The sequence below is a fragment of the Heptranchias perlo genome, unplaced genomic scaffold (assembly GCF_035084215.1).
Source record: "Heptranchias perlo isolate sHepPer1 unplaced genomic scaffold, sHepPer1.hap1 HAP1_SCAFFOLD_43, whole genome shotgun sequence".
NCBI lineage: Eukaryota > Metazoa > Chordata > Chondrichthyes > Hexanchiformes > Hexanchidae > Heptranchias > Heptranchias perlo.
In genome coordinates this window covers 11107685-11127830 of record NW_027139442.1, presented here as the reverse complement: position 1 = coordinate 11127830, position 20146 = coordinate 11107685, and the positions used below count along the sequence as shown (strand labels likewise).

The 20146-nt window shown below is 45.5% G+C and overlaps 2 protein-coding genes and 1 pseudogene across 2 annotated transcripts; 2 read left to right on the top strand and 1 right to left on the bottom strand.

Annotated features, from left to right (window-relative positions):
- Nucleotides 1–1934: 1934 nt before the first annotated feature.
- On the top strand, nt 1935–2324 carry LOC137312666 (histone H2A.J-like). Its single transcript, XM_067979182.1, has one exon. The coding sequence runs from the start codon at nt 1935–1937 to the stop codon at nt 2322–2324; it is 390 nt and encodes a 129-aa protein (XP_067835283.1).
- Nucleotides 2325–13020: 10696 nt separating this feature from the next.
- LOC137312677 (histone H2AX-like) lies at nt 13021–13405 on the bottom strand (annotated as a pseudogene).
- Nucleotides 13406–18761: 5356 nt separating this feature from the next.
- Nucleotides 18762–19913, top strand: LOC137312665 (zinc finger protein 79-like). Its single transcript, XM_067979179.1, has one exon. The coding sequence runs from the start codon at nt 18898–18900 to the stop codon at nt 19738–19740; it is 843 nt and encodes a 280-aa protein (XP_067835280.1). The 5' UTR covers nt 18762–18897; the 3' UTR covers nt 19741–19913.
- The last annotated feature ends 233 nt before the right edge of the window (nt 19914–20146 follow it).

Here is a 20146-nt window from a genome sequence, read left to right as displayed (position 1 = left end):
ACATCGCCTTTCAGCAAGCTTATTGAAGTCTTCTTGAATTTTGTTAGATTCTTCCTCACTATAGGCTCTACACCCTAAATTAATTACAAGCATTCAATACAGCATTACAACGAATGTTTGGTCTAACAAAATGTTCTCCATTCGGAGTTTTTCGAAATCCAACTCTTGCAATATAATGTGAAGAATGAGTTTATATTCTGTCCCTCTCTCATCTGTAAACTTCAATGACCCGGGGTTTGGGGACATCTACTGGCCGGAAGCAGAACTGCAACAGTTCGGAACAAATTGCTGAAACCGGACAATGTGCAGTGTGAGCGTGTTTGTGGTTGGTGGCAGGTTCTAAATCTGATTGGTTATTTGAAGAAACCTATCAGAGAGTGAAAGGAAACGGTGACAGAGCATCACTCCCAATGAGCCAATCACAACATGCCTTCCCCCATCCCTCATTACCATAGGGCTGTGGGGCTGCCGATTGAACCCGAGCTCGGAGCAGATTTGAATCATTTCTGGGTCTGAAATTGAGTTTGAAAATGCCTGAGGACAAGAAAGCAGCTCCCAAGAAGGGCGCCAAGAAAACCTTGAGTAAAGCACCAGCCAAGGGCGGCAAGAAGCGGAGAAAGTCGAGGAAGGAGAGTTACTCCATCTACATCTACAAAGTGATGAAGCAGGTTCACCCTGACACCGGCATCTCCTCCAAGGCCATGAGCATCATGAACTCCTTTGTGAACGATATTTTCGAGCGCATCGCGAGTGAGGCTTCCCGCCTGGCCCATTATAATAAACGCCACACCATCAGCTCCCGGGAGATCCAGACCGCCGTGCGCCTGCTGCTGCCCGGGGAACTGGCCAAACACGCCGTGTCGGAAGGGACAAAGGCGGTGACCAAATACACCAGCTCCAAGTAAAACTCCACAATCAACTGAAAAAGAAACTTAAACAAAAAGGCTCTTTTAAGAGCCACCCACAGTCTCTCTGAAGACGCTGTACCGACACTTCTGCATGGACTCATTTTACTGTCGATAGTTTGATACCAACTGTCTCTATATAACTTCTGCTTTTGTAATTTCTCTTGAAATCTGGAAGATTCTCATAATCACTGCCAGGTATAATCTGTGCGTCGCTTTTTATTTATTCCCAAGAACAAAAATCGTGTCCCTGATCCTCTCATTCCCGTTCATATTCCGCCCCTTCCTCCGCATCTGCCCCTTCAGAGCCGTCTTAAGGCGGTGGATTAGAGTTCAGTCATTTCTTTCTCCTTTTCACGTTTATTTGTTCATTATTCCGGAATATCACTTTCAGAACCGCAATCCTTTGAAATGCAGCAACGCTGAAAGGGACTTCACACCGAGTACAGAATAGTCTAAAGACTCTGTAACTGTTCGACTTCTTACACCAGGAGTCTCGGCTCCGGTTTCGCTCGCGCTGCAGCTCCTGTGAACAGGGATCAATCCACAATCCGTGGTTTGTTACTATTACAAAGATTGAGCTGGAATCTGTCCCGTTACAAAATGGGGCTTTATTCCCGCCGGATTGAAAGCGAACGGAGAATGAAGCGACTTCTAACTGGAATGTAAAAGATTCTGGAAGTTGTGACGGAAAATGTGGAATAACAGAGTAAAAGGAGAGAGATTTTTAAACCTTTGTCTTTACGCGACATTATTTACTAAATCCGCTTCTGGTGTTACAAATATATTGGCGGGCTTTTCAAATTTCAAAAAAACGGTTCAGTTCGGTATTTTCCGCCTTTTTCGCATTGCCGGCTATTGATTGGTGAATAAAACGTCTCTCTGATTGGACTGTTCGTTGAACCAATGAGAGTGAGGACAGATGGACCAATCACAATTGTCCCCACTGTACTCCTCCAGAAGGTATAAGAAGGGCGAGTGCGGGAGGATTTCTTTATTCTTTGCGAAAGTGTTTGTGAGATTGTGGAAATGTCTGGAAGAGGAAAAACCGGCGGTAAAACTCGGGCCAAGGCCAAGTCTCGCTCATCCCGGGCCGGACTGCAGTTCCCTGTGGGCCGTGTTCACAGGCTCCTGCGAAAGGGGAACTACGCTGAACGTGTGGGTGCCGGAGCCCCGGTCTATCTGGCTGCTGTGCTCGAGTATCTGACGGCTGAAATCCTCGAGTTGGCCGGCAACGCCGCCCGCGACAATAAGAAGACCCGTATCATCCCCAGACACCTGCAGCTGGCCATCCGCAACGACGAGGAGCTCAACAAGCTGCTGGGACGGGTGACCATCGCTCAGGGCGGGGTGCTGCCGAATATCCAGGCCGTGCTGCTGCCGAAGAAAACCAGCAATGTGAGCTCCAAGAGCAAGTAAATCGGCCAAGATTTAATCTGATAAAACCAAAGGCTCTTTTCAGAGCCACCCACTGTATCTGTGAAAGGGCTGGTTACTGTCTGAAGAGACTGACCTATTGATCACAGTTGACCCCGGTCTACGTTAATATATTACATTACTACAGCGGTTAAAGTAATGGGAGCCAATGTAAGTCACCGAGCACATGGGTGACAGGTGAACGGGAGTTGGTGGGAGTTCGAATAGGGCAACGGAGATTTGGAGAAATTCATGTTCACAGAGGGCGGAAGATCGGAGGCTGACCAGGAGAGCATTGGAATAGCAAAGTCTGGAGGTATCAAGGGAATGGATGAGGGTTTCAGCACCAGAGGAGCTGAGGCAGGGGCGGAGACGCGCGATGTTTCAAAGGTGGAATTAGGTCTTGGTGATGGAGCGGATATGTGGTCGGACGCTCATCTCAGGGTCAGATTGGACACAAAGGTTACGAACGGTCATATTTCGGACCACACAGTGACCAGGGACTAGTCTCTGTCCATCCCGGTCCCGAAATCTATCCAGTCCGCACACAGGACCTGGGTCTGTCCATCCCGGTCCCTGAATCTATCCAGTCCTCACACAGGACCTGGGTCTGTCCATCCCGGTCCCTGAATCTATCCAGTCTCGATACAGGACCTGGGTCTGTCCATCCAGGCCCCTGAATCTATCCAGTCCCCATACAGGATCTGGGTCTGTCTATCCCATTCCCTGAATCTATCCAATCCCTCGACAGGACCTGGGTCTGTCCATCCCGGTCCCTGAATCTATCCAGTTTCACACTGACTCCAGCTCTAATTCAATTCATAATAGCCACACATGACCAATCTCCATCCATCCATGTGCATGAATCTAACCAGTCCCACGGAAGATCTGTCACCATCCCGGTCCCTGAATCTATCCAGTCCCCACACAGGACCTGGGTCTGTCCATCCAATACCAGAATCTATCCAGTCCCCACACAAGACCTGGGTCTGTCCATTCGGTTCCCTGAATCTGTCCAGTTCCCAATGTTTTCAGCTCTAATAAACACATTGTACCCACACAGGAACTGTCTCTGTCCATCCCAGGACCTGAATCTATCCAGTCCCCACACAGGATCATTCTCCATCCATCCCAGGACCTGAATCTATCCAGTCCCCACACAGGATCATTCTCCATTCATCCCAGTGCCTGATTCTATCCAGTCCCATACTGACCCAAGCACGGAAAGGTATAGAGTGCCTTCCACACCGATTTATGTTTATTGAACTATTGGGCGCCTTCTGTCAGCTACAAATCTGAAAACTAAAACTCCCTCTTCCAACGGTTCCGTCGCGGCACTGATTGATTCTGTTACGATGGAGATTGTATTGGATCTGTAGTGGGACTCATTTATTGAATTTAAATTTTACTTTCCGACTTTTTTTCCGAGATATCCTTGAATATTAAGCCGGAGTCTGTAAGGATTGTGTCTGAATTTATGTTCCGCATTTGTTGCTGGTGAAAATTTTAGACAGAACGGTAACTAATTCCTGGAGGCGGAGCTTGAAGTTGCACGTCCGCTTGTCCGTCATTCTGAGCCAGTCTCCTCCCCTCCCGCACTTCATGCTCTGTCTGTCATTCAAACACTCCTCCCCGCCCTCTCCGATAATGTGCCTTTCTCAACCAGGTCGGGGCGGGCTGCATAAATAGAGAAGAAAGGCGAGAGTTTTTCATTCAGGGGCGGTTTGAGTGAAGAATCATCATGTCTGGGAGAGGTAAAGGAGGCAAAGGACTGGGCAAAGGCGGAGCCAAGCGGCACCGGAAAGTGCTTCGTGATAACATCCAGGGGATCACCAAACCAGCCATCCGCCGCCTGGCTCGCCGTGGCGGTGTCAAGCGGATCTCGGGTCTGATCTACGAGGAAACCCGCGGGGTGCTGAAGGTTTTCCTGGAGAATGTGATCAGGGACGCGGTCACCTACACTGAACACGCCAAGCGCAAGACGGTCACTGCCATGGATGTGGTGTACGCTCTGAAACGGCAGGGCCGCACTCTCTATGGATTCGGCGGCTGAACGACTCGACCATTTCCAACCGGACACAAACCAAAGGCTCTTCTAAGAGCCACCCACCGCCTCACAGAGAGAGCACTGACCTGGGAACTGGTGCGGGATATATGGGGCTTGGGAATAGTTTTATTATTATGAGGAGTTTTCTGGAACACACAGTAACGTAACGTGGGATCGGTGGCGTGCTGCACCGGTTACTGAGAGGAACATTTCCCTCATTGAGTGCACTGAATTGTCCAGGGAACGTTACAAGTGAGTTTACCCGGACATGCGTTACCCCTCAGTGAAATGCTCTGTTTTGGTTCCATTTATCAGTCAGATATTGTGATGTGGGACCGGGGGTTTCCATGGGAGAACAAGTTAAACTGAGCCGCTGTGATAAGGATTTTCTCTCTGACGGTTGTTTCTGACACTGATACTGAGAGGGTTTGTGAAATTGAACCGTTTGAGCTCCGTCATTGGGGACCTGGAATTACCACAGGCCCAACTGGCAAACCCCGCTGGAAATAGAGGCTACTTCTCATTGGTTGCTTTGTTTGAAAACCAAATTCCTTAAAGAATCGGAGAGACGACAATAAGAAAACGGAGCAAATTATTGGCCCAATTGACCGATTTTTTTTAAATTTGAAAAAAGCCGCTAATTTCAGTTTATGAAATAAGTGAATTACTCGGACATGTCGTTTTTACACAAAGACTTAAAATCTCTTTGTAATAATGTTATTCCGTATTACACGTCCCAAATTCCGAGCGCTGTTTTAAAAACACATTGTCTATCACTTGCGGAATAAAACCCCATTCATAGATTGCTGATATGGACAAATTTCACTTCTACCTGTAAAAATAACAAATTACAGGTTATCGATTGATTCCGTTGCAGGGACTGAACAGGAACCGTGTGTCCTGAAAACGGAATAATTGACGAAGCCTTAAAATGTGCCGATTCTTTTTTCCAATCGTTCATTCTGCATTGTTACACTGCGGCGAACGTGCTGCTAATATGCGGGATATTAAGATCAGTAATTAATTATTTCAGAGATTGGCTCCACAGTGAGAAAGAGGAAGTAACTAAATTCTGATTCTTAGCCCTGAAAGTGGTGGTTAACCGGAAAACCGGGGTCAGTGTAAATCTGAATGAGAGCGAGAGCAAAGCAAAAGGGGAATTGAATGGACCCCGGACCCGTGTTCACTTTATTGGGCAGTAAATTCTACGGAGACAAACATTAAAATTGGGCAGTTTCACTGACTTTCTTTCAATTTCTCCATCAGATTCAAAGAATGATGACCGAGTAAAGCAGCAATTCTGAATCTCAGTCTTTGGTCCTGTATGTGAGTTTGAGATTCATTCTGTATCTTTCATTCTCTGGTACTGCAAATGAATGTGGGAATCATTCTGTATCTCTCAGTCTCTGGTAATGTGTGTGAGTGTGGGATTGATTCTGTAACTGTCAGTCTCTGGTACTGGATGTGAGTGTGGGATTCATTCCGTATCTGTTAATCTCTGCTGCTATATATGAGTGAGGGATTCATTCTGCAAATGCCTGTCTCTGGTGCTGTATGTGAATGTGGGATTAATTCTGTATCCGTCAGTCTCTGGTACTGTGTGTGAGTGTGGAATTAACTCTGTTACTGTCAGTCTCTGGTGCTGTATCTGAGTGTGGGATTCATTCTGTAATTCGGTCTCTGAGACAATGAGCAAGTCTGAATTCATTCCGTATTCTTATTTCAGTTTGCAGTATCGGATTTAATTTGTGAATTTGGATAAACTTTTCTACTTTCTTTAATCAAATGACGTGTGTGAGTTTTGGAGTAATATTACATCTTAATCTTTGAACACTATTGTGAATGATAATGTAACTTTCAATCTGTTCCCGGTGAAATTATTGGACTGGTATTTAATGTGTAGCTCAGTCTGCAATAATGGAATTAATTCTGTATCTCAGTGTGATACTGTTTGATATTTTTGACTGGTATGTAATGTGTAGCTCAGCCTGTATTAGGGTTCGAGTTAGGATTAATGGAATTGATAATGTCGCTCTCAGTCTGTTGCTGTAAGAGATTTTTGGACTGATATGTAATGTGTAGCTCAGCCTGCTCTAATGGAATCGATAAAGTGTCTATCAGTCTGATAGTGTATGAGATTTTTGGTCTGGAATGTGATGTGTAGCACAGCCTGCACTAATGGAATTGATATTGCATCTATCAGTCTGACATTCTGGGGTTTTTGGACTGGCGTGTAACATGTAGCTCAGTCTGTGCTAATGGAATTGATATTGTATCTTCCAGTCTGATCATTTATGAGATTTTTGGACCAATGTATAGTTCTGTCTGTATCAATGGAATTGATAATGTATATTTCAGTTTAATAGTGTATGAGTACTTAGGAATGTATATAATGTGCAGCTCAGTCTGCATTAATGGAATTGATACTGTATCTTTCAATCTGACACTGGCATTTTTGGATTGCTATGTAATGTGTAGCTCCATCTTCACTAATGGAATTTTTAGAGTATCATTCAAACAAACCCTATGAGATTTTCAGACTGTTAAGTAATGTGTAACTCAATCTACAGTAATGTGATTGTGAGATTCATTTCGTATCTGTCTGACTGTCGTACTGTGTGTGAGTGTGGGATTCATTCTATATCTTTCAATCTCTGGTACTTTGTGTGAGTGTGATTCACTCTGTTCCTGTCACTTTCTGGTACTGTATGTGAATATAGGAGTCATTCTGTGTCTATGGTACGGTATCCGAGAGAGGGATTCATACTGTATCTGTCAGTCTCTGGTACAGTTTGTGAGTGAGATTCGCTTTGTTCCTGTCACTTTCTGGTACTGTATGTGAGTGTGGGAATCATTTTGTATCTGTCAATCTGGAACTGTGTGTGTGGGGTATTCTTTCGGTTCCTGTCAGCCTCTGATGCTGTACATGAGTGAGACATTCATTCTGTATCTCTGAATCTCTGCTACTCTATGCGAGTGATATGAATTCTGTATCTGTCAGTCTCTGGGACTGTGTGTGAGTGTGGGATTCATTCTCTATCTGTCAGTCTCTGGGACTGTGTGTGAGTGTGGGATTCATTCTGTATCTTGTCAGCAATGTGTGTGAGAGTTTGTGATTCATTCTGTGTATGCAATCTCTCATACCGTATGTTAGTGTGGGATTCTTTCGGCATCTGTCAGTCTCTGCTACTCTATGTGAATGTGGGACTCAATCTCTATATACAGTCTCCAGTATTGTATGTGAGTGTTGAATTCATCCCAAATATGCAGTTATTCATACTGCATGTTAGTGTGGGATTCTTTATGCATCTCTCAGTGTCTGGTACTGTGTGAACATGGGATTCATACTGAATCTCTCAATCGCTGGTACTTTATCTGAGAGTTTGGGATTAACTCTGTGTCTGTCAGTCCCTAGTACTGTATGAGAGGTTGGGATTCCTTTTGCATCTTTGAGTGTTGGATTCATTCTGTGTCTGTGTCGCTGTACTGTGACTGAATGTGATATTCATTCTGTATCTGTCTATAATTATTCTCTCATATTAAATTACGGTGTTCAATACTGTTGCTTTAATATCTTAATGTTTAAATAGTTTTACTCCTTATTTAATTGGTAAATATGGATACACTTCAGGATTTCATGCTGTAGGTTTTAATCAGATAATTTGTGTGACTTTGGGACTACGATTAAATCTGTATCACTGAGTACGATTGTGGATGATAATATATCTTGCAAACTGATGAGGTGACATTTTGGAATTGGTATGTAACGTGTAGCTCAGTCTGCACTAAGAGAATTGATACTGTTTCTTTAACTCTCATACGACGAGTGCGTTCTGAACTGGTATCTAATTTGTTTCTCAGGCTTACTATCTTTCAGCATTTCTCAAGCTGATACTGTACCAGAGTTTTGGACTTGTATGCAATTTGGAGCAAATGGTACACTTTTCGGATGAATATTGCATTTATTAAATTCATGTGTGTGAGCGTTCTGGGCTAGTATTCAATTTGAATCTCGGTGTACATTATTGGGATTCATTCTGTACCTTTCAATCGGGTACCATATGTGATTTCTATCTGGTATTTAATTCGGAGCTAATGTTGCCCTGTTGTGAAATTGACACAGTGCCATTCAATCTGAGAGTGTGATTTTGGACTGGGATTTTTGTATCTAACTGTCAGCGGTACTGAGTTATGGGGAAATGGAACAGTGTCTGCCTCACCTGCTCTGTTTGACTGTTGGATTGAAAATGCGTCTCTGGAACTTGGGATCAGTGCGGGACTGACTACTCCTAATGTCTGAGACTGTGGAACTGATGACCTGTGTGTGTGACTGTGCTCGTGAGTGATAATATACCTACTGTGTGTGAGAAGCAGCTGGCTGCACTGTTCCTTGTGCCGCAGGTAGAGGAAATATCACATTTTTTCTGGCTCCTTCAAGGATGTGCCTGTAGAAAGAAAAAGTATGTCTTGTAACTCAAGAACAGGTGAGGTAGAAAATACAAAAGTGATCAGTTTAATAGCTATTAATGATCATTTTGAATATCCACAAATGAAAACCAGCGATACAAACAGTGTCAGTGTCTGACTCCAATTCAGTACTGCAGCACTCAGCTTCTGCACACCAGGTGTGTTGGGATGTTTAACAACAATTGTCCATGAATGGGACTACACGATGGGGCAGGGACCTTTGTACATAATCCGCTCTCCCAGGGGACTAACCGTTCAACCAAAACCAAACACCCACTGTTTAAAATGTGTCCTTCAAACTTCTCACCTGATGCCTGCAATAGGTGGTCTTTGTATAACTCCCCACATCCTTACCGTCCGGCTCTGTTTCCACTGTTCACTGTCCAATAACAACAAACAGGGTGAGACTGGAATTAAACCAGGAACATTCACTACTGGTTTGGGGAGACAAAGCAGCTATGATTTTAAAGAGCAGTTTCTTCCCATTCACTCTCCCTTACCCTGGACACACCCTGTACACACACAGCCCGAGATTGACCTCTCCCTTCCCCCGCGCTCTCCATGTTCCGGGACCAGTTCCTGATCCACTCCGCCTCTTACAAACAGCCCCCCGACTCACCTGAACTTCCCCCGGACTCAATGCCGATCTCTGAGCCCATCTGCGGACACGGTCCCGAAGCGATGAGCTGCTGTAACGAGGCTGCTCTTTGCTCCGTTCCCCCGGGGGCCGTGATCTCTCCATTCCCGGCTGTTTTGAACCGTCTTCTTCCGCTCAATGAGGGAATGGCTCCCACAGGCCGAGCTGGGGGAGGGGAGCGCGCATGCCCTCTTCCGTTCACCAACGACCAAGGCTGGGGGCGGGGCTGCGTCAAGCATGCGCAGATATCGGGTTTACATCCCAATACAAAACTCGATGGAAACTTTCCCCAATTCGAATTTTTCAGAGTCTGAGCAAAGGAAGTGGGGCTGGGGGAAAGGTCAGAGGGAATGGGGTCCACAGGCAGTGCAGGAACAGGCACCAGAATGGAAAACAGATGGGATTCCACCAGTGCCTAACGCTGGAATCCAGACTGACTTTACAATCTCTATCCATTAAACGAGATGTTTCCATCCCTGCTGTTTCTCTTGGTATCCTTTGATGGTAAAGAGCCTTTCAGAGATAAAGTGAGCGGCTGTGAAATGAGCCAATGGCTTTGATTCATTCTTGGACTCTTTGGTGATAAAATTGACGCGTGAGGAAGAAACTGGGGTGAAGATTTCTCAAACCAATCCTGGAGAAAAATAGGAGGAAAGAGTGAGTCGATGTGTTTGTTGGGACCGTGTCGGATTAATATCTGACAGCACGGGTCCCAGATTAATTTAATCAGATTGAAACCCTCGATTACTGAAATACCAAACGTCCCTGTGCTGCAAAACGGAATATAGTACAACAGGCAAGAGAGGGTTAAATGTGGCGCATTGTTTTTATCACACTCTGCACTGAGTGTGGGATTAATTGTGTGTCTGCCTCTGGTACAATATCAGTGAGAGATGAGATTGCATCTTTTGTCTCTCCAATGGGATCTTTCTGGGTAAAACGAAACTTTACAGGTCGGTCTGGAACTGAGTGTGGCACTTTGTCTCTCCGCTCTCTCTCTCACCGTACCTGTCTCCCTCTCTCTCTCTCGCTGGTGCTATATATGAAAGTGGGATACTGTTTTTGAACGTGATACGAATACACTGATAGGAAGTGTAAGACCGACGGTGTGTACGTGTGACTCTCTCTCTGGTGCTATATATGAAGGTGGGATACTGCTGTTGAGAGTGATATGAGCACACTGATAGGAAGTGTAAGACTTACAGAGTGTGTGTGTCTCTCTCTCTAGTGCTGGACATGAAGGTGCGATATTGTCCGATATAAAGCAGAGAGAATGAGATGTCCGGGCCGGGCCTCACTGTTACCGAAGATGTGTTCTGTTCCAGTCCCAGTTCATGGTCATAATCTTTTCACAGATTCAGGGCGAGAGTCTCTGTGAAACCGTGAAACTGGCGGAGAAACTCCGCGTCATAACTCAAACCCCAACACATGAGATTCTCCAAATCAGCTGGAATGAGATGTGAGTAAACTGCTGAACCATTCTGGGAGGGATATGTGGGGAGATGGAATCCGTTCTGCCACTGAAATGGAAGGAGGCGGGTTGACTTGTTACAGAAGGGATTGCATTTCGGCCGGAATATTAGTGACTGTTAATTGTAACGGGGCTTATTTTAAAGCTCCTGGTTTCTGGAAATCCTTGAATATGAAGCCCGAGTCTGTAAGGGTTTGTGCGGAGCGCTGTATTTCGGTTCTAAATTCGCGGGTGGAGAAAGCTGGAGGTGCAGCTGGAAGATCAGAGGCCGCTCTCCGCTCTGTCCGTCACTCTGACTCCTCCCCTCCCGCTTTATCTGTTTTATCCCCCATATGGAACCAACGCGGGTTGGAGGCCTCTAAACACGGTTTAGTTGTTAACAGGACGAAAGGCGAGTAATGTTTCTGATCTCCTGGGCACCAGGCAATTCAATGTCATTTTCTTCTGTACAGAGATACATTTCAGTGATTCCACAGTGAGTTTGATGCGTTATGCAAATAATCCAACAAAATAGAACAGAAACGGATCGAAGCGCCGAATTCCACAGATGTAGAAAGGTTAGTCCATCAATTCTGGTGATGCTTTACCAGCACAGCATGGCAAGTAGTTTAAATAAATACAAGAAATCTGGTGATGTGTGGGCTGGGGTCCATAAGTCACCGTTTAAAGTACCGGACTGTGGTCGGTGCCCTGGCTCCAGTCCCATTAATACCCCATCTCGCCTACAACGAGACAAAAGCAGCTCAAAGCAACACTGGTAGCATGATATCAGCGTCTCCCTCAGAGAGTAACCAGCCCTTTCACACATACAGTGGGTGGCTCTGAAAAGAGCCTTTACATCGAGTTACATCGAAACGAAGGCACCGAAACAGGCCATTCGGCCCAACTGGTCTGTTCCGGCGTTTATGCTCCACACGAGCCTCCTCCCTCCTTAATTCATCGAACCCTATCAGAATATCCTTCGATTCTTTTCTTCCTCGTGTGTTAATCCAGCTTCCCCTTGAATGGATCTGTGCTATTTGTCTCAACTACTGCTTGTGGTAGCGTTTTCCACATTAAAACCACTCTTTAGGTAAATCAGTTTCTCCTGAATTCCCTATTGGATTTATTAGCAACCATTTTATATTTATTACCTCTACTTTTGGACTCTCCACAAGTGGAAACATTTTCTCTATGTCGACCCTATGAAACCCCATCGTCAGACCTCAATCACGTCACCCCTCAGCCTTCTCTTTTCCAGAGAAAACACCCCCAGTCTCTTCAGCATTTCCTCATAAGAATATTCTTATATTCATAAGAAGATTATTCTCTCATTTTTCGTATCTTGAGAATCGTTTTTGCACCTTCTCCAATCCCTCTCCGTCCTTTCTATAATATGGAGACCAGAATTGTGCACAATACTCCAAGTTTGGTCTAAACAAGTTTCCAGACAAGTTTATGATAACTTCTTTGCTTTTCAATTCAAGCTCTCAAGAATTGAATCATAGTGTTTGAGTTTCCTTTTTATGACCTTCTTGACCTGCGTCGCTACTACTTGTAATTTTTATATCTGTACCACCAGATTCCTTTGCTCCTCTATCCCGTTTAGACTCTTATTATCCAAGCAGTGTGTGATCTCCTTATTCTTCAGTCTGCAAGTTTATTAATGTCCTCTTGCATTTTGATGCATTCTTCCTTTGTATTAACTAAATCCTCCAGTTTGGTATCGTCCACAAATTTTGAATCGTACTTCCGATTCCCAATTCCACATCGTTAATCTAAATTGTGAAGAACCGTGGTCCCAGCAAATGCAACATCACTTCCCACCTTTTGCCAGTCTGAGTAGCGACCCTTAACCTCTATTCTCAGTTTTATGTTTTGTAGCCAGCTTGCTATCCATTCTGGCACCGGTCCGCTGACTCCACATGCTCTGAAATTAGCCATGAGTTTGCAATGCGGTACCTTATCGAAGGCCTTCATAATATCCAAATATATCGCATCTACTGCATTAAACTTGTATTCACTTTCTGTTCCTTCTTCAAAGATTTCAATAAGGTTGGTCCTATCCTTTGGGTTATCAGATTAAGTCTTGGTCGCTTTACTTGCTCTTGGAGCTGACAATGCTAGTTTCCGTCGGCAGAAGCATGGCCTGGATATCTGGCAACACCCTGAGCGATGGTCACCCCTCCCAGCAGCTTGTTGAGCTCCTCGTCGTTGCGGATGGCAAGCTGCAGGTGTCTGGGGATGATGCGGGTCTTCTTGTTGTCCCGGGCCGCGTTGCCGGCCAGCTCGAGGATTTCAGCCGTCAGATACTCGAGCACAGCAGCCAGATAGACCGGGGCTCCGGCACCCACACGTTCAGCATAGTTCCCCTTTCGCAGGAGCCTGTGAACACGGCCCACAGGGAACTGCAGTCTGGCCCGGGATGAGCGAGGCTTGGCCTTGGCCCGAGCTTTACCGTTGGTTTTTCCTCTTCCAGTCATTTCCACAATCTCACAAACAATTTGGGTTTGGCGACATGTACGTGAACTGCAACAGAGCGAGAAAGGATCCGTCAGAAACCCGTTTAAATGAGGAACAAAATCCAACAGTCTGTTCAGGGTCTGATTTTTAGGAACTTTTTTAATGTCATGCGTTGTCGGCGATGGTGGTATAGTGGTGAGCATCGCTGCTTTCTAAGCAGTTCACCCGGCTTCGATTCCCAGCAATCGCACTTAAGTGTTCTAATTAGTCTATTTCCTTCAGAAACTCTAACTTTGCAATTGAATTTGATGCAGTTCAGTTGGATATTGTTTCCAAACCATAAACGGGTGTAATTATAGTAAAATGTTTTCAACGTTCATTTCTTTTCCCTGTAGAATGAATAGAGGAAAAACATGCTGGAAATAGTGAGGTACAAAGGGTCTAATGAGAGTGAGGAAGGCAAATGATATGCTAGCCTTTATTATAAGGGTGTTGGAATATAACAGTAAGGAGGACTTGCTGCAATTGTAGTATGAGAAAATATTGTGTAAAATTAGCCTATATTCTGTGGAGAAAGAAGAATGAGAGGTGATCTCATTGAAATGTATAACATTCGTAGACGGCTTGACAGGGTAGATGCTGAGAGGCTGGTTCTCCTGGCTGGAGAGTCAAGAACTGGAGCTCATAGTCTCAAGATAAGGGGTCGGCCATTTAGCATCGACATGAGGAAAAATTTCTTCACACGAATGGTTGTGGATCTTTTGAATTCTCCACCCTAGAGGGCTGTGGATGCTCAGTTGTTGAGTATATTCAAACCTGAGATTAATAGATTTTTGGACTCGAGGGGAATCAAGGGATATGGGGATCGGGAGGGAAAGTGGAGTTGAGGTCGAAGATCAGCCCTGATCTGATTGAATGGCAGAGAGGGCACGAGGGGCTGTATGGCCTACTCCTGCTCCTATTTCTTACGTTCTTATGTAGAGAACCTTGTATCCAAATATGCTGACGACACTTAGTTATGTGGCACAGTACGCATTATAGATGGGAGCAGAAAGTTGCAAAGGGACATTGATAGATTCAGTGAGTGGGCAAAACAGTGGCAGATGGAGTTCAACTTGGGGAAGTGTGAGGTCATCCACTTTGGACAATAAAAAGACAGATTAGAGCATTTTCTAAATGGCAAGAAACTAGGAACTGTGGGTGAGCAGAGAAATTTATGGGACCAAGTACAGAATTCACAAAAAGGTGCAAAAAAAGTTAATATGGCAATGACATTTTGATAATTATCTCAAGAGTTGTGGAATGAAAATGAGTGGAAGTTATGTCCCAGTTATACAAAGCTCTGGTTAGTCCTCATTTAGAGCACTGTGTTCAGTTCTGGGCACCGCACCTCTGGCAGGATAAGAACATAAGAAATATGAGCAGGCGTAGGCCATACGGCCCCTCGAGCCTGCTCCGCCATTCAATAGATCATGGCTGATCTTGAACCTCAACTCCTCTTTACCGCCCTCTCTCCATATCCCTTGATTTCCTTGTCCAAAAATCAATCAAACTCAATCTCGAATACACTCAACGACTGAACATCCTCAGCCCACTAGGGTGGAGAGAACAGCATCAATGAAGAAAAAGGGAATGAAATGAAATGTGTCATACAGTTACATCTCGCTGCTCTGCAGAGGGATTTGAAAATTTGATGGAAAAGCGTTGGGTGAAAGATCCGTTAGCTTTCGAAAATCCTGAATCAATAGTGAAGCTAAACTTGATGCTTGAGCAAGAAAACGAGCTGATGCGACTCACCTGTGAGCACACTGAAAACACACCACAAGTCATTCAGTGTGTGTTCTTTTTCGATCAGTGCTTTCAAAGACTATCCTCTGTTGAACAAAATTATTGTTCTTTTGTTGATGCCGTTCACAACAACCTACACCTGCGAACTGGGATTTTCGACACTGACAAGATTAAAAACAAGAGAATGAAACCGACTCAACAGCGCACCTGATATGCGTGTAGAGCTTTCATCTTGTGATCCAGATTGGAACGAGATCACGAACAACAGTCAGACCCACCCGTCACATTAATTAAGTGCAACTCAACTTGACCGTTTTATTATTGTATTTAAACTGTATTTCAATTGATTTTCAAGTAACGTCGATGTCTAATTTTATTTATTACTTGAAGTGAATTGAAGAGCGAGCATGTATTGACCTTTATTGGGATTTGAAGAAAACTCCAGTCAGAAGATATTATTGTTTTGGGTCCCTGGGGGAAGTGTTTTTCTTCCACTGGGTCACGAGAAAAAAGTTTGAAAAACACTGTTCCTCATTGTACGGTCAGTGTCTGTTCAGCAAACCGGCTCTGAATTCCTCAGTCTGTATTTGGAGAAACGGTTCTGTGCGCGACGGCGGCAATGAAACACTGACCGACACAATGCGACTAATGGCGGCCGGAGGCCCCACAATCCCCCGCGCCCCAGAAACCCCTCTATCTCTCCAAGGTGGCGATTTTCCGCTCAGACTGCGCATGTTCCCCAGGCCCGCCGTGCAATCTGGGAACGCATCGCTCCTTTCCTTTGTTCGCGAATCGGACTCGGTGGAAACGGGAGAAGAAACCGGGAAGCGGCGGGTAGGACGGGGGAGGAGCTGAATGATGGGTGTAATGGACTCCCGGGACGCCCACCCGATCCGCCGGGTCCACCGGCACTGATTCAGGGCCTGACCCGCACTCGGTGTTGCTGAGAATCCGCTCAGTGTAAATGCAGTTTGTTGTTGATCTGCTCCCGTCCCTGGCTTTGCCGGACAGAATCAGCCAGGGACGGTGACTGTGCTGCTCCCCATGTTTGAAATGCCGGCAGCTCGCTGTGCAGGCTCACAGGTGCAGAATTACCACTTGGCCGGGTACTGGACGGCAAACAGTGACTGTGGCCGAATCCAAACATCACGCAGAACCTTCAGGAGAGAAAAGGAGGAAAAATAGATCCTGCGATGAATGTGGATTTCAAACAGCGAGGACGTGTCAAGGAGGGTGTGTGTGGGACGGGGGAATTCACAGCTGAATAGGGGCGTGGAGGGAGAGTGTGAGCGGGTGCATTCACAGCTTAGGAGGGGCAAGGGAGAAAAGAATGTTCCAGAGAAACTAGAACTGTCTGTACTGAATTTCTATCCTGTACTTATGGTGATGAATTATGTAAATGATGAGCACAGATGCGTAGACTAGACTTGTATTCTCTTGAATATACAAGATTAAGGACTGATCTAATTGAGGTGTTTAAGATGATTAGATGTTTTGATAGAGTAGATGGAGATAAACTAGTTCCTCTGGTGGGAGAGTCCAGAACAAGGCGGAATGATCTTAAAATTAGAACTCGGCCATTGAGGGGTGACGTCAGGAAGTAATTCTTCACACAAAGGGGAGTGGAAATCTGGAACTCTCTTCACTCCAAAAAGCTGTTGAGGCTGGGGGTCAATTGTAAATTTGAAAATTGAGATTGATAGATTTTTGTTTGGCCAGATTATTAAGGGTTATGATACCAACGAGGGTAGATGGAGTTAAGATATAAATCAGCCATGATCTAATTGAATGGCGGAACAGGCTCGTGGGGCTGAATGGCCAACTCCCATGTTCCGAAATGCAGCCATCCGCAATAAGATTGTGGATGGCAAGGGCCTTGCTCACAAGTGAACGGACATCTGGAGGGATATGCGGAGAGAGGAGGTGACTGGCCAGGGAGTGTCTGTAAATGAAGCAGAAATGATAACCGGTCAGGGAGTGTCTGTAATTGAAGGAGTAATGTGACAGGTCAGGGAGTGTCTTTAAATAAAGTAGAAACGGAGACGGTCAGGGAGCGTCTGTCAATGAAAGAGAAATGGTGATTGGTCAGGAAGTGTCTTTAAATGAAGCAGAAATGGGGACGGTTAGGGACCGTCTGTAAATGAAGGAGAAATGGTGATTGGTCAGGAAATTTCTCTAAATGAAGGAGAAATGCTGACTGGTCATGGAGTGTCCGTAAGTGAAGAATAAATGGTGACTGCTCATGGAGTGTCTGTAAATGAAGGAGAAATTGCGACAGGTCAGGGAGTGTCTATAAATGAAGGAGGAATGGGGTCGATCAGGGAGTGTCTGTAAATGAAGGAGAAATGCTGACTGCTTTGGGAGTGTCTGTAAATTAAGGATAAATGGTGACTGGACAGGGATTGTCTCTAAATGAAGGATAAATGGTGCCGGGTGAGGGAGTGTCTATTTATGTAGGAGAAACGGTGAAGGGTCAGGGAGTGTCTATAAATGAAAGAGAAATGGGGACGGGTCAGGGCGTGTCTATAAATGAAGGAGGAATAGTGACGGGTCAGGGAGTGTTTATAAATGCAGGTGAAATGGCGTCTGGTAAGGGAGTATCTATAAATGGGAGAGGACATCGTGACAGGTCAGGGAGTGTCTATAAATGAAGGAGAAACCGTGACGGGTTAGGAGTATCTATAAAGGACGGATAAATGGTGACAGTTCAGGCAGAGTCATTAAATGATGGAGAAATGGTGACTTGTCAGGCAGCGTTTGTTAATGAAGGAGAAATGGTGTTTGTTCTGGGAGTGTCTGTAAATGAAGGAGAAATGGTAACTGGTCAAGGAGTGTCCATAAATGAAGGAGGAACGGTGATTGGTCCGGGAGTGTCTGTGAATGCAGGAGAAATGTTGACAGGTTCAGGTAATGTCCATTAATGAAGATGAAATAGTGATGGGTCAGGGAGCGTCTATTAATGAAGGAAATTATGACTGGTCAGAGAGAGTTTGTAAATGAAGGAGAAATGGCGAAGGGTCAGGGAGCGTCTATAAATGTAGGAGAAATTGTGTTTAGTCCGGGAGTGTCTGTAAATGAAGGTGAAACGGTGACTGTACAGGGAAAGCCTACAAATTAAGGAGACAATGTGATAGGTCAGGGATAGTCTTTAAATGAAGGAGAAATGGTGACTGGTCAGGGAGATTCCGTCGCCAATTTTGGGAGATATTACAGATGGACTGCAAGAGGGAGGGAAATAGTGTCGAAATGAGGGCCAGACCACAGACACACAGCAAGAGTGAGCTTCTCAGGAGAGGAGAGGGGAACCAGAGAGTGCAGAACTGAATCCAACCAGTGTCAGCACCTTCAAGGGAGGAGAGGGAGCGGAACGAGTGAGTTTGGAACTGAACCCAGCCAGAGTCAGCACCTTCAGGCGAAGAGAGGGTGTGGGACCAGTGAGTGTAGAACTGAACCTAGTCAGAGCCAGCACCTTCAGGGGAGGAGAGGGAAGGGAACCAGTAAGGGTAGAACTGAACCTAGTCCGAGTCGGAATCTTCAAGAGAGAAAAATTAAATAGAAGGAAAATTGTTGGAAGTGGTGCGATGGGTTTGGGTTTCAGCAGAGGGAGGCGGGCAATTGTGTGGGACGGGGATTTACAGTCTGGGGGAAACCAGACAAATTTTCTCTGTGCAAACGAGACTTCCACTGAACGTCCAACCTGGAGAGACACGAGGACGCCCGCACCATGGTGAAACCGTGGAAATGTGGGGACTGTGGGAGGGGATTCAGTTACTCGTCCCGGCTGGAAACTCATCGACACAGACACACTGGGGAGAGGCCGTTCACCTGCTCCGCGTGTGGGAAGGGATTCATTCAGTCATCCAACCTGCTGACACACCAGCGAATTCACACTGGGGTGAGGCCGTTCAACTGCTCCATGTGTGGGAGCGGATTCACTCAATCTTCCCACGTCATTGAACATCAACTTGTTCACACTGATAAGTGTCTTTTTAAATGTTCTGTCTGTGAGAAGAGCTTTAAAAGAAAAAGTGATCTGCTGACACACCAACGCACTCACACTTGGGAGAGGCCGTTCACCTGCTCCGTGTGTGGGAAGGGATTCACTCGGTCATCCAGCCGACTGACACACCAGCGAGTCCACACTGGGGAGAGGCCGTTCACCTGCTCTGTTTGTGGGAAGCGATTCACTCGATCATTCCACCTCCTGAGACATCAGCAAGTTCACATCAAGGAGAGGCCGTTCATCTGCTCCCTGTGCGGGAAGGGATTCGCTCAGTCATCCACCCTGCTGACACACCAGCGAGTCCACAGTGGGGAGAGGCCGTTCACCTGCTCCGTGTGTGGGAAGAGCTTCACTCAGTCTTCCACCCTGCTGACACACCAACGAGTTCACACTGGGGAGAGGCCATTCACCTGCTCTGTGTGTGGGAAGGAATTCACTTGTTCATCCAGCCACATTGAACATCGACTTGTTCACACTGATAAGAGACACTTTAAATGTTCTAACTGTGAGAAGAGCTTTAAAAGAACATGGGATCTGATGAGACATGAACGTAATTCACATTGAGGAGAGGCCGATCACCTGTTCCGTGTGTGGGATGGGATTCACTCAGTCATCCCACCTGCTGAGTCACCAGCGAGTTCACATGTGACTGCAGGAGATGGATTCTGCTGTTATTGCTGTATCTAGGACTAAACCACGTTCATTCTGACAGTTGCAGTTTGTTTCTGATGTTAATGACCCCCTTTAACTGGGCTGGAGTTTAGTATTCTGTACAAGTTTCAAATAAATCAGCTTTCTTTTAAACACAGTGTCTATAGACCTTCATATCTCGACGATAAAAGACAGTTCGAGGACTTATGACGACGTGAGTGGAAAACATCTTCGTACTGAGCTCCTCCACCTTTTTAAAAGGTGGATCTACAATATGTCCAAGTCTGACAGGACAGAAAATTCTATTATATCACAGTGT